The sequence below is a fragment of the Marmota monax genome, unplaced genomic scaffold, assembly GCF_021218885.2.
Source record: "Marmota monax isolate L192 unplaced genomic scaffold, Marmota_monax_Labrador192_F-V1.1 WCK01_AAM20220418_F8-fsc00145, whole genome shotgun sequence".
In the NCBI taxonomy this organism is placed as follows: Eukaryota; Metazoa; Chordata; class Mammalia; order Rodentia; family Sciuridae; genus Marmota; species Marmota monax.
In genome coordinates, this window is record NW_026695201.1 from 3,515,706 (window position 1) to 3,530,221 (window position 14,516).

General features: G+C 38.7%; 1 protein-coding gene across 5 annotated transcripts in view; it reads right to left on the reverse strand.

The window, feature by feature from the left end:
• Positions 1-14,516, reverse strand: part of Dcaf8 (DDB1 and CUL4 associated factor 8) — a 47,184-nt gene that overhangs the window by 17,632 nt on the left and 15,036 nt on the right. For all 5 annotated transcript variants that reach the window (XM_046429083.2, XM_046429086.2, XM_046429085.1 and 2 more), the window contains 4 exons: positions 10,457-10,531; positions 7,467-8,137; positions 5,844-5,984; positions 4,189-4,283 (listed from right to left, as the gene is read on the reverse strand). In XM_046429083.2, the coding sequence (XP_046285039.1) occupies positions 4,189-4,283; positions 5,844-5,984; positions 7,467-8,137; positions 10,457-10,505 (956 nt within the window). In that variant the 5' untranslated portion in view covers positions 10,506-10,531. The remainder of the gene's footprint in view (positions 1-4,188; positions 4,284-5,843; positions 5,985-7,466; positions 8,138-10,456; positions 10,532-14,516) is intronic.

Genomic DNA, 14,516 nt, shown 5'->3' on the forward strand with positions numbered 1-14,516 from the left:
TCCTGTCTCAAAAAATAAAAAAGGAGCTGGGGTTGTGGCTCAGTGGTAGAGTGCTCGTCTAGCATGCATGAGGCAGCACCACATAAATGTAAAATGAAGATATTGTGTCCACCTAAAACTTAAGAATAAATATTAAAATAAAATAAAATAAAAAGGACTGGAGATGTAGCTCAGTGGTAAAATAACCCTGGGTTTAATCCCTAGGACCAAGGAGGGGGGAAAAAAGTTTTTCCAATTTTCCCTCTTTACTTTCCATGCTGCCTACCATTGTTTGTGCTCTCAGCCAGATTTTCAGCCTATATCATTTTATTTCAAATTCAATAATCTGCCAAATTCATTTACACTAGCCATTATTTCAACCATTCCTGTGGCTGAATAGTAGTTTCCCTCTGAACCTGATCTACAGGATAAAATCTCATTATTCTTCAAAAAAAAAAAAAAAAAAAAAAAAGTAGATCAAATAAATTTATTATCATTTTTTTTTTTTTTATATCTGTACCCTTACCTTTTCCTGTGGAAAACCTGCTACTGTCTCATTGTCATCAAAAAATGACAACCTTAGAACTGGCAACAACAAATATTCAAGAGATTAAATGTTCTTCTCAAAGTTAGATAACTACAAAACTACTACAGGTGCTCCTGAATTTACAGTGGAGTTATAGCCTAAAAAATCCACGATAAATTGAAAATGCATTTAACAAAATAATATACTCTTTGATCCGTCTATCACTTCTACTTATAGGAATGTCCCTACTGCTATTCATAAAGTGCATAAAGGAGTATGTTACACAGGTATTTACTGCAGCATTATTTGTAATAGAGTAAGATGGAAAATTATTTACATACCTAACCACTAGCCATACTATCAAATATTAAGAAACCAATAAGAAAAAGTTCTAGATGTATGAATAGGGATTGGCTTACAAGTTATATGATTAGGTATAAAAAGGGTGCTGTAGGGGCTGGGGATGTGGCTCAAACGGTAACGCGCTCACCTGGCATGCACGGGATGCTGGGTTCGATCCTCAGAACCACATAAAAATAAAATAAAGATGTTGTGTCCACCAAAAATAACAATAAATATTTTAAAAATTCTCTCTCTCTCTTTTTAAAAAGGGGGCTGTAGCTTAATTTTTTACCAAATGCGTAAAAATGGATATTTGTGTGTGTGTGTGTGTGTGTGTATATATGTATATATACATGCATATCTATTTGGATCTGTATATCTATATATTCAAATGTATTCAAATACATTATTTGTTGAAAGAAAAAAAAAGGAAAAGATCAAAATCTCAAGTTTTAAAGTGTAGTTTCTACTGAATCAATATCATTTTCACACCATCATAACATTGAAAAATCATTAAGCCAAACCATCATAAGTTGGGGATCATCTGTACTAGAGGGCAAAGCCCTTGACACTCAGGCTTATTCCCTTCCACTCTGTGTATTTTTTTTTTTTTTGCGGGGGAGGGGTGGTGGTGGTGGTGGCGGCATGGGATACTGGAGATTAAACCCAGGGTACTTTACTACTGAGCTACACCCCCAGCACTTTTTGTTTATTTTGAGACGGGGGTCTCACTAAGTTGATGAGGTTGGCCTTGTACCTCAGCCTCCTGAGTCACTGGGATTATAGGCCTGTGTCACCACACAGCTCCCCTTTCACTATATACCCAGCACCATTTCCCAAACTTCGTCTTCTTAAGGGTATATGAATAACCAGCATATCCTTTTCCTAAGCCTGAAACATTTCCGTCATTTAAGCAGCTGTTGAAATTCTATCTTCCAGACAACTTTTTCAAGATATCTCTTTAAAAATAAAAACATTGACATCCCTTTCCTAATATTGGTACTGAACTATGAAATTTGTTATAATTTTTAAATCTAAAAAAGACAATAAATAATCTAGGTATCAATCAACAAGGCAGTGATTAAGTAAACAGTGGTGTACCAATGTTATGACACATATGCCATGTTTAAAAATTAGGTAGGCTGAAGTATAGAGATTCCTCAAAAATCTAGGGATGGAACCACCATGTGACCCAGCTATCCCACTCCTTGGTATTTTTCCAAAAGATCTAAAATTAGCACACTACAGCAATACAGCCACCTCAATGTATACAGCAGTACAATTCACAATTGTTAAATTATAGAATCAACCCAGATGCCTGTCAAAAGATGAGTGGATTAAGAAATTATGGTGTATATGTATGTATGTATGTGTGTGTGTGTGTGTGATGGAGCTCTACTCAGCCATAAAAAATAACGAAACTGCTGGGCATGGTGGCACACACCTGTATTCCCAGTGGCTTGGAAGGCAGAGGCAGGAGGATCCCAAGTTCAAAGCCAGCCTCAGCAATTTAGCAAGGCCCTAAGCAACTTGGCAAAGTCCCATCTCAAAATTAAAAAAAAAAAAAAAAAAAAGGGCTAGGAATGAATGTGGCTCAGTGATTCAGTGCTCCTACGTTCAATCCCTACTACAAAAAAAAAAAAAAAAGAAGAAAAGAAAAAACAAGTTAGGGCATTTGTCAGTAAATGGATGGAAATGGAAAATATCATGCTAAGTGAAGTAAGCCAAACTCAGAATCTCAAAGGTTGAATATTTTCTCTTATATGTGGATATTAGAGTAAAAAAAAAGAAAAGGGGGAAGGAAGAATAAGATAACAAAGAACCAATCAAACAGAAATTAATAGATGAGTGAAAGGAGTCTGGTAGAGGAAAAAGAGTGGGAAAGGTAAAGGAGGAGGGGAGGGAAAAGGGGGAAATCATGAACTAAAATCAATTTCCATGGATGTATGAGTGTGTCAGGATGAACCCAACTACTATGTGTAACTATAAAGCTCTTAAAAAAAGAAATTAAATAGGCTTTTGCTCAGGAGACTGAAGCAGGAGGATTGCAAGTTCAAGGCCACCCACAGCAATTTAGTGAAACCCTTATGGATTCAGCAAGACCCTGTCTCAAAATAAAAAATGAAAGTACTATGGATATAGCTCAGTGCTGAAGTTCCTAGTACCACACCCAAAAATAAATAAAACTTAAAATTAGGTAGGTTTTTATAGCCTGACACAGACCTCCAAAATACATTATAATATTAAAAAAGCAAATTGCAAAAGTATACATGTATGCATACATATAATTAGCCCATTTATGGAGGACAGTATATATTTGTGTACCTAGATATGTATATACCTAGGTACACAAATATATACAAAAGGGTCTGGAAATGTTTTCAAAATTACTAACAAGTTGGGGCTTGTGGAATATATATGTATGTATATGTGTGTGTGTGTGTGTGTGTGTGTGTGTTAATATATATGACGTGGCTCAGCGGTAGCACGCTTGCACAAATGGGGGATACACAAGAAGCATTAATATTTTGTCTATGAATCTCTTAAAATGTATCTGTTTATTAAGTCAGGGTAGATATTATTATATTTGTAAAAACAAAGAAACTGAGATTCAAAATATTACATAGGTCATAACTAATAGGACCTGAGTTAAGATTTGAACTAGGACAGGTCTACCTATATCCAAACAAGATGCTGTGTTTTTTTTCTATGGTATCAGAATTAAAATAATTTATACGTAAATTATGTGTCTCAAATTCATGTACAAATGAGCTGTGGTATGTCAGAACTCTACTATAGCTACCAATATATTTTTCAAGGTCTATCTTATGATTGTATATAATATAAACTGAACTGAAAATTTATATGATCCTGTCTCTCTAAACTAATATGTAATGCTTCTTATAAATAAGATGAATGGCACCTAAGTGGCTGGAAAGGGTGAGTTCAAGTTATTAAAGCCCACATATAAAAAACAGCATCTGAGAAATGAAAGCAAACTGCTGAGAAACAGGGCTAAAAAGTAAGGAATTCTAAACCTTAAACTATCTCTTACCATAGACACAAAGGTACTATTCTGATGGACCTGAGAGCTGAGCATTATTGGGACACATGAAATATTTTCAAGTCCAGGCTGGGCCTATGGCTCAGTGGTAGAGCGCCTGTCTAGCATGTGTGAGACACTGGGTTCGATCCTAAGCACCACATATAAATAAATTAAATAAAAGCATTGTGTCCATCTACAACTAAAAATATTTTTTAAAAAAGAAAAAGAAAAAAAAAAAAAGAAATATTTTCAAGGCCAAGGAATGGAATTTTATAGATATTATTGCTATACTCACGAAGCTGGCCGATCTTGTCTCAGGTCAATAGTGAAGACAACTGCATCTTCACCTGCAGACAGGAACGTACAGGGAGAGTCTGGTTCCAGGGCCAACTGAAGGAGACAAAGGAAAAGGGATAAGGTTTCTAAAGCTCAGAGTTATAGTCAGGCTAGTTCCCACTCCTTTACTTTTAGGAAGAGCTGCATATAAAATGTCTCAGCAAGAGAAATGTCTGCCTTTTCCGTTGTTGTAAAATCCTAGGAAGGGAGATAACTTAAGCCCCACTCTTTTTTTTTTTTAATATTTATTTTTTAGTTGGACACAATACTTTTATTTTTTATGTGGTACTGATGATCGAACCCAGGGCCTTGAATGTGCTAGGCAAGCACTCTACTGCTGAGCCCTCAACCCCAGCCCCCCACTCACTCTTATTCTGTGAACTATTCACAGTCTGCTTATTCTATACAACTCAAAAAAGACAGATGATTTGCAATTTTAACTAAGTCCCAAAGGATCAAAATAGAGATACCAAAGGAGAATATCAGTCAAGAAAAGTTCATTCTCAAAAATCAATTTCATGGGCTGGGGTTGTAGCTCAGTGGTAGAGCACTTGCCTAGCACATGTGAGGTACTGGGTTCAATCCTCAGCACCACGTAAAAGTAAATAAATAAAGGTATTGCCATCTATAACTAAAAAAATATTTTAAAACAAAATCAATTCTATGCCTTCAGATATGGAGAAACATGGCAATCAAGTTCTCTTCTTTTTCCAAGCTTCATTCCCTACATCCTACTTCTAAAAAGTAGTTATCTAGTGGGTCGGGGAAAGGTTTAGGAAATAGGTGATTTTCAAGTTTCCTGAAGCATCTGAATTGGAAAAGGGTTTGAAAGAAGAGAGTACAATCTTTTTTTTTTTTTTTTTTTTTAAACCATCCTCTTTTGATGACATGGAAAAACATAATACCTACCCTGAAACTGGACAGCTCTTAGTTCCTTACTAGCTACCACCGTGACCATTTGGCCTATATTCACAGCTCTAAATGTGGCTTCCAGAAATAGTGCAACTTGTGAGTTTGAGTTGTAAGCAGAGAAGCTGGAGCTCTAACATTTGAGGAACCAACTACTAGCACTCTGGGACTGTTAGAAATGTTCTAAAAACAATCAGAATAACCTTAAGGGGTTTGGAAAGCATGAGATCTCAAGGATCTCCAAACCAACCACAGCTCAGCTTAGGAGCCAGATATAATCAACGGAATGCTATAAGTATGTGATCTGACCAATGATATACTTTATACTTTGCTTGGGTTGGGTTTTTTGCTCCCTTCTTAACCAATCTTAGCACTGAAAAAGGTGAGGCAGATGACCATAACAAAAGGAACACAATGGGTAGAGAAAAGGGTGATAATGGCTGATATCCATAAAGGATTTGGACTCACAAACTTTTTTTTTTTTTTTTCACTATTCTGTGCAGTTCTGGGGAGTTAACCCAGGGTGCCCTATCACCAAGTTGCATTGATAACCCTTTTTATTTTGAAAAAGGGTCTTGCTAAGTTGACTAGGTTGGACTTGAACTTGCGATCCTCTTGCCTCAGGTTCCCAAGTAGCTGGAATCACAGGCATGTGCTACCATATCTAGCTTACACTCACAAACTTTGGAGTAAGGACCTTCTTACCTTATGGGATGCTCCCTTGTGCTGGGCCACACGCTTTGTATTCTTGCAGCACTGTGTGGCAGACAGTTCTGCTACCCGAACCTGCCCATCCCGGGCACACATCGCCAGGGTGGAATCACCACTATTGGGAAGGAATTTGGCCTGGAATATTAAGAATTAAAAAAAAAAAAAGATACATAAGAAATTTGAAAAGACGAATGTAAGAGTAAAAAAATGAGATGATGACCCAAGTTGACACTTTTTTCTTGCATGAAAGCTAGATGTAGCTTTCCTACTCTTGTTTTTTGGGGGGTACTAGAGATTAAAGCCAGGTGTGCTTTACCACTAAATTTTGCTCCCAGCCTTTTTTAACATTTTTTTTTTCTTTTGAAATGCTGGGGATTGAGTCCAGGACTTTGTGTATGCTACGCAAGCATCTCAGACCCCGCCACCCCCCTTTTTTAAAAAAATTTTGAGACAGGGTCTTGTTAAGTTGCTGAGGGTTTCACTAAGTTGCCCATGCTGGCCTTGAACTTGGGCAATCTTGCTTCAAGTGGCTGGGATTACAGACGTGCACCACTGTGCCTGGTGCTTTTCTATTCATACAGCTGAATAAACCTAATTTCATCTAGGAGTTAAAGAAAAGTGATAGAAAAAACTTCCTCTGATGTAAAGGGAAATTTCAGTTGACTCTGTAAGGGTGAGGAAGTACATGATTAAAAGCTCATGTGAGGGGCTAGGGATGTGGCTCAAGCGGTAGCGCGCTCGCCTGGCATGGGTGCGGCCCGGGTTCAATCCTCAGCACCACATACAAACAAACAAAGATGTTGAGTCCGCCGAAAACTAAAAAATAAATATTAAAATTCTCTCTCTCTCTAAAAAAAAAAAGCTAATGTGAATGTACCTAATAGGAGAGAAAGTAAGAAATATTCAGAAAGCAAACGAATTTTGCCACAAAGGAAAAGGAAATTATGAAATACAGGGAAAAAGAAAAAGAACAAATTTATGGATGAAGAGCTAATATTAATATGGAGGACGGGGCAAAGGAGTAAAATCTCCAAGGAATAATAACAATCTTAGCTAGTTTCTAGCAAATGTTATTAAGTATCAGCCATGGTTCTAAGTGCTTAGCTTCCATTGTTTTTGCTACTTTTTTTTTTTTTTTTGGTAGTGCTGGGGCTAGAACCCAGAGCCTCACACATTCTAGCCAAGAACTCTACCACCAAACTACACTCCTAGCCTATCAACTGTTATTTAATCCTCATAATTCTTTCTCCTCTCAGTTCCATCTTACAAGTTAAATAACTTGCTCAGCTTCACATAGTTATTACATGTTAGGGCCAGAATTTGAATCTAGGCAGTTTGGTTCAAGAGCCTATGCTCTTAATACTATATTACCTTCTACCATAGCATCTATAATATTTTCCTGATAAGTTCCAAGAACCTATAATGAAGCTTCTGATGCTTACATGCAAGGAAATAAAAAGTTACCATGGGCCTTCAGTGTCATTAAGGGAACCAATGTAGAGTCCTGATGTCTAATTCCTACCAAAACTCACTTTCAGCTTCCACTCTAAGCAGCAACTCAGATTTGTCTGATTCATGTCTGATTCTCTCAGTTGCTATTATGAATCCTTGCCTCACCTGAAAGACATTACTTTTGTGGCCACTCTCGAAGTCCAGTACTGGCTGCCGCCGTACCCAATCCCACACTACCACCTTCAGGTCATCGCTGCCACTGGCCAGCCAGGTGCCGCGCTGGTTAAAGTGCAGGGTATTGACACAACCAGTATGGCCCTCAAGCCCATGCTGCAGGCGGAACCTCTGTACAAAGACTCTTGCCCCACAGGCTTCATACACAAAGCGGGCACTTGAACCCAGCTCCCGTTCCCGAAGGGCAGGGAGGGCCTGCCATCGAGGTCGGGGCAGGGCTGTTGTCTCTGAGGACACCCAATCCTCCAAGGCCCGCTCATCGTCTGATGAGTCCTGGTCACGGTTAGCTCGCTTGCGTTGTACACGGCGCCGAGGTTGTTGTTCTTCCTCCTCTTCTTCCTCTTCCTCTTCCTCTGAGCGGTCACGAACTCGGTTTTCATCATTGATGGAGTAATGGCCAGTGTCCTCCATGCTGTCAGAGTCCTTTTCTTCACCTGAGCTTTCTGTGTCTGTGCCTCGACTTTCTGTACTGGTGTGATTGGGGCCACCATCATCCCCAGTCAAGCTTAAACTCAGGTCTGAGGCCTCTACTTCAATGCCTGAGGATGTCTCTCTTCCCTCTTCAGCTCCAGATATCTCCTCTGGACTGCTAGACAGGCTTCCTGCACATTGATGAAGAATCAATAGGTGAGAGGCAAAAATAAGGAAACAGGATTAGCATAGTTAGTTTTCAGAGGGATTTCCCACTGTAAGAAACCATTACATCAAAAGACTAAGAAACAAACTTCAGTCAAAGTGTTTCCATTATAAATGCTTATAAAGAGTACTTCTGAAAGGAAATCTTATAAAGAACAGAAATTGAAAAAATTAAGATCAAAGCAACACACATATAAATGAACTTCAATAAAAGCAAAGAACTACAGGACAATCTATAATAAGTTCTTGAGAGGCTAAGCATTGGCATATTATACAAAAGTGTGCCTGATGCAACCACTTAGGCTCTGTCCTGTTGGATAGACATCCATTAGTTGCAGCAAATAATTAGAATGTCCATAAGAAAATCTCCAACTGGGTACAGTGGCACACACCTGTAATCCTAGGGACTTAGGAGACGGAGGCAGAAGAATTCCAAATTGGAGGCTAGTCTGGGTAACTTAGTAAGACATGTCTTTAAAAAGGGCTAGGGATGTAGCTCCGTGGCAGAGTGTTTGCTTAACATGCATGAGGCCCTGGGTTTAATTCCCAGTACCCCTGAAACAAAAAAAAAGTTGTTGAGAGGGTTGGGAGTATGGCTCAGCAATAGAGCGCTTGCCTAGCACGTGCAAGGCCCTGGGTTTGATCCTCAGCACCACATAAAAATAAATGAATAAAATAAAGGTATTGTATCCAACTACAACTAAAAAAGAAATATTTCCTCAGATGACTACAAATTTTATCTTGCCAGACATAAAACTTGTTAGGGGAAGACAGATCAGCCTTTGACTCCAATATGATGTTTAATATTCCAATATTGATGTTTAGGGATTTAAAACTGGAGCACCTTACTGACTAGCCATCTGGCTTAGGGCAGTAATTTGTGAAGACCCTTGAAGAAATGGAACTTCTAGACAAAATCCAGTACATAAAACACATAACGATACAAATGCTTTGTTTTGATGGAAGGATGGGTGACATAGAAGCACCTCAACTGAGAGCACAGTGTGAAAATCAACTGGGATAGGAGTTGGAGCGAAAAGGGAAAAATAACAGAACCACATTTGCTGAGACTGTTACATATGCTCCAGCAACTCAGCAAGGCCCTAAACAACTGAGCAAGACCCTGTCTCAAAATAAAAAAATTAAAAGGGCTGGACATGTGCCTCATTGGTAAAGAACCCCTGGGTTCAATTCCCACTGCCCTCCAATCCTTCAAAAGTTAAAGAGATATAGTTCGAAATGCAATTGGAGCTTGAGCTGGGAAGTGCTAAGAAGGGATTAAAAACACCACACCTAACAAATATGTGGGCAGAGGAAAAATAAAACACCAAAACTCTTAGAAATTATTAATATTAACAAATTCAGACTCTGAAAGTCCTACCACATTAATACAAGGGCCAGACTGTATTACACACTCAGCAACAAGGCCACAACTGTCAATGATCATGATCTAGTTCAGGAGTTGGCAAATTTCTTCTGTAAAGGGCCAGACAGCAAAAATGTTAGTATCTGCAGATTGTATGGCACTCTCGCAGCTATTCAACCCCATTAGAACAAAAACAATCCATGGACACCACATAAATGAATGGATATAAAACTTTTACAAAAATAAGTGGCAGAGTGGCTTTGGCTTGTAGGTTATAATTTGCCAATCCCTGATCTAAACTAATGACCAAGCTCCAAATCAACAGTTTAACTTAAATCCCTCTGGAACTCTGTGCCTTTCAACTAATCCTAGTGAAAAAGGAGGGGAGGGAAAAAAAAGGAAGGCAGGCCCAATCCTCATTGGTTAGGGTTGTAACTTCATTTTTTAATTTTATTTTGGCACCAGGTACTGAACTCAGGGCTTTACGCATGCTAAGCATGCACTCTATCACTGAGCTATATCCCCAGCCTGGTAACTTCATCTCTTATCTAATACCTCTAATGAAGAAACTCTTATTTACCATGGAAAGAGACCTCTCAATATAACTGGAGAACCTCATCTTTCCCCAAAATCCCCCTGTTCCCATCATCAATTAGGTCTCTTGTTTTTCTCCTTCATTAATAGCATTTCCTAGGTTCAGCCTACCTGTACAGCCTTTCAGAATTCTAAACCTCTTGACATGTTATTGATTTTCTGAAAACAAAAATTTGAAGGAAAAAAAGTACCAGATAATATGTTTCCCTATACTGAAAACAACCCAAGAAGGGTTTCTTCCCCCACAAAAATCCTCCCATGTCTTGCAGGGAGGAGGACCTCAGTTCATAGTAAAAATAGCTTCACCTTCATTTTGGCCCCTTACCATTAGCTAAGTCTGTTTTGCCATCTGTGCTGCTTCCTTTGCTGGACATCTTGAATGATGTTTGCTATAGCCAGCCTGGATTTGGGAGAGGAAGAAAATGAAACAATTAGAAAACAATTAACCTCAGAAAGACTACAAAAGGGGCAAAGAAATTTAACAATGTATAGACTTTGTCAGTTTTATAAAAATGATTTTTGTTATGTGTGCTTAACAGGGCTTCTCAGCTACAGAAAAGCATGTCAGGATTTTTTCCCCCTGTGTCTACTCCAAAAAGGAACAAATTTGGGGAAGTCAACTGCCATCTCTTTACCTTATTCACTGAATAACTGGCAGTTTTTTTCCAGATGGGTAAGAAAGAACCGAAAACCTGAAACAGCAGGCACAAATCAAATGACAGGGTACTGCAGGCAAAGAGCCTCAACTCAACACAGAAAGCTAGCTTCAGCACTTTCCTGTAGACAAGGGTATTCTGTTTTAAGCAATATTCATATGCATCCACAAACTCTGTAAAACTCTTATTTTCATAACATGAAAAGGTGAGTCAGATTCTGAATATCATTTTATACAGAAATAAACAGTATAAATCAAGCTCTTGTTAATTACTGAACTTGGGCTTTATGTTCACTCAAGACTCCTAGTTTCAAGCTTAGTACAAACATAGATACTCACAGCTTCTTATTCTTTTTTTTTTAAAGTAACTTTTTTTTTAAAAATTATTATTTCTTAGTTTTCGGCGGACACACGTTTGTTTGTATGTGGTGCTGAGGATCAAACCCGGGCTGCACGCATGCCAGGCGAGGGCGCTACCGCTTGAGCCACATCCCCAGCCCCATCTTCTAATTCTTGAACTCAAGAGCACTTAAGACTCCTAAGAAAAATCTCTTAAAATTTTCCCCCTTTTAGGACTAACAGTCACCATGTACAAAGGTGGGAAAGAAAAGGGCATTTCCATTAAACCACCTCAGTTCATTTTAAACAATGGCAAACTTTCACCTAATACCAACAACTTTCATCAGACTTGTCATTCTGGCAAAATTCTAACTAGGAACCAGGCTATCTAGCTTATTTCCTTTTGCCACTATAGCACGATCATTCCCACCCGCACCCCAGGGCCTTACTGCCACCTCTAGCAAATTTCAAAGAGTAAAGAATAATGTTATTCAGACCAGAATTTTGTTAAGCCCTTTCAGGGCCTTGGACAAAAGGCACTGGTAAAAGACAAAGTATGATTATGACCCCAGTCCTTGGGCCCAGGCACACTGGCCTCTAATCTTTCAACAGCCCTTTCATTCCCATAACAATTATCTTTTTTTTTTTTTGATACCAAGAATTAAACCCAGGGGTACTTGACCACTGTGCCACAACTCCAGCCCTATTTTATATTTTATTTAGAGACAGGGTCTCATGGAGTTGCTTAGTGCCTTGAAGTTGAAGAGATTTGGCTTTGAACTCATGATTCTCCTGTCTCAGCCTTCCAAGCTGCTGGGATTACAGGGTGCGCCTCTGTGCCCGGCTCCCATCCTTATCTTTATCCCCTACTCTCCTCTACAGAAACCCATGCTGCTTCATAAAAAGTATCCTCTGCCAAGAGACAGCTGCACAAAGACTGCTCACTGTAGGGCAGGGTTGGGGAGTAGGAATACTGCAAGAACAGGGCTGAAGTTAAATATAAGGAAAAGACACCTGGATGGGAGATGGTAAAAGACAATGCCAACTAAAAGAACATGTGAAGCCACATAAAGAAAACAGTGAAGAGCCATTTGTAAGCAGGCTGTTTTTCTCCTCTAACTTTGAAGTGTATATTTCTGTACGGCATTCCTAACACAACACTTGCTTTTCCTTCTCAATAGTCTCTGTTTATATTCTTTAGCATCTTAGCAGTATCTTCTCCCCCATAACTGGTGTAAAACTGATTATATTAATTGCAAAAGTCCTATGACATGAGGAAAATAACTGTACTACTTTACGAAGATTAAAAACTAAAGGTATGAGCAATACAGTCTTGTGGTCAACTGGGAATGGATATGATATGATATTTTTCTACCCCGGAATTAAAACTGCTTACCGTATCATACTTCTCACCCTACTATTATCCACTCCCAGATAAGAATCTAGAAAGACAGCTCCAGAGAATCTTTCTCAAAACTAATCAACTTCTACAATAGTCCAAACTGCCTGAACTTTATATAGAGTCATATCTGCTCTAAAACACATATTTGCTTTTCCAACTCCATGGTCAGGAACAGCCAGAGACTATATTCATACCCAGCTCTGAGATGTGGGAAAGAGGGAGCCAGGAAGTTCAACTTATACCAAGAGGTTATGGAGTAGTTTTGGTGGGACCTGGTGTAAGGTTCTTTCAAAAACAAATCTTCTCTTAGAGGAAAATAGCTGTTAGAATTTATTGCTAAATTCAAAAAGCAAAAACCCTGTGAATACTTAGGTCAAGCTGGGTGCAGTGGCACACGCCTGTAATCCCAGCAGCTGGGGAGGCTGACTCAAGGATAGCTTTCAAAGCCAGCCTCAGCAACTTAGAGAGGCAGTAAGTAACTCAGTGGGACCCTGTCTGTAAATAAAATGCAAAATAGGGCTGGGGATGTGGCTCAGGGGTTGAGTGCGCCTGAGTTCAATTCTCAGTATCCAAGGGAAAAAAAAAAAAGAAACTTAGGTCAACCCTGTTTAATCACCAAGTTAACAGACAGAAGCCAGAGTTTAGTAAAATCATTCCTAGACTAAAAAACCAGAAGTCCAGGATTTCAGTATGTGAGCCAAGCCATTTAGCATACTTCATGCCCTCACATGAGGTATTGAACCTTCTTTGAACTTTATTTTCTCTAGCTATTAAAAAAAAAAAAAAAAAAAAAAAAGGACTGGTAACGTGGCTCAGTGGTTAAGCGTTCCTGGGTTCAATCCCTGGGGGGGTGGGTGTCCAAAATCTAATATTTTTTGAGCTCTGACATTATAATCAAAAAGTTTCAGATTTCAGAGCACTTCAGATTTTCATCCTATTAGAGATGCTCAACCAGTAAAATCTATACAAATATTCCAAAATTTGAAAAACTCTGAAATGTGAAACACTTCTGGTCTCAAGCATTTCATATAAGGGACACTCTACCTATAGTAATTCCAGAGATGGTATAGATAAGTCGAATTTTATAACTTCTGCAAAAGGGTACTCTGGAGTAGTGGTCTCCAAACTTCATGAATCTCTCTCAGCGAAAAATTTGAGCATAAACGCCCAATATGTGTTGATATACTGTCAATTCTCACTAAATATTCAGATAACTTTTCTAGGATAAATACCTAATAGATATTTCAACATTCTTTTCCTGTATATCACTGGGTCATCTTTCACCTCTTAAGTGCATTAATTCAAATTTCATGGGACCACTTCTCTAGAAAGTCAAGATATGATGACAATAATAAAACACAACCACTATTGGAATGAGTTGTTATTCTTAGAATATGAATTTTAATCAAAAGCTGCATGTGATGGCACATGCCTGTAATCCTACAGGCTGGGGAGGTTGAGAAAGGAGGACTGTGATTTCAAGGCCAGCCTCAGCAATTTAGAGACACTGTAATCTATCAAAATGAAAAAACCAGTTCAACTCTAGTGCAGAAAGTACAGTAACTACAATTGAGTTCTATCTATCCCCCCCCCCATTCATATGTGGAAGGAATAACTCCCAACATGGTAGTATTTAGATAAGGAGACTATGGAATATAATTAGGTTTAGATGAAGTCACAGCTGAGGCCCACACAACAAGATGTCTTTATAAGAGACACCAGAGAGTTCTGTCTCCCCACTGCCATGTTAGGACACAGAGATAAGGTTTACATGTACAAGAGAGGAAGAAAGCCTTCAGAAGATACCAATCATGTTGGCACTTCAATCTTTTGATTTGGAGCCTTCAGAACTGAAAAAATGAATTTCTGTTGTTTAAGGCACCAGTCTAAAGTAGTTTGTTATGAGCTATTTAAAATGCTATCAAAATTAAAGCAGGCAGAGATACTGTGTCTGTGCCCTAGGCTCAAGTATAGGAGCCACTCTAGAAT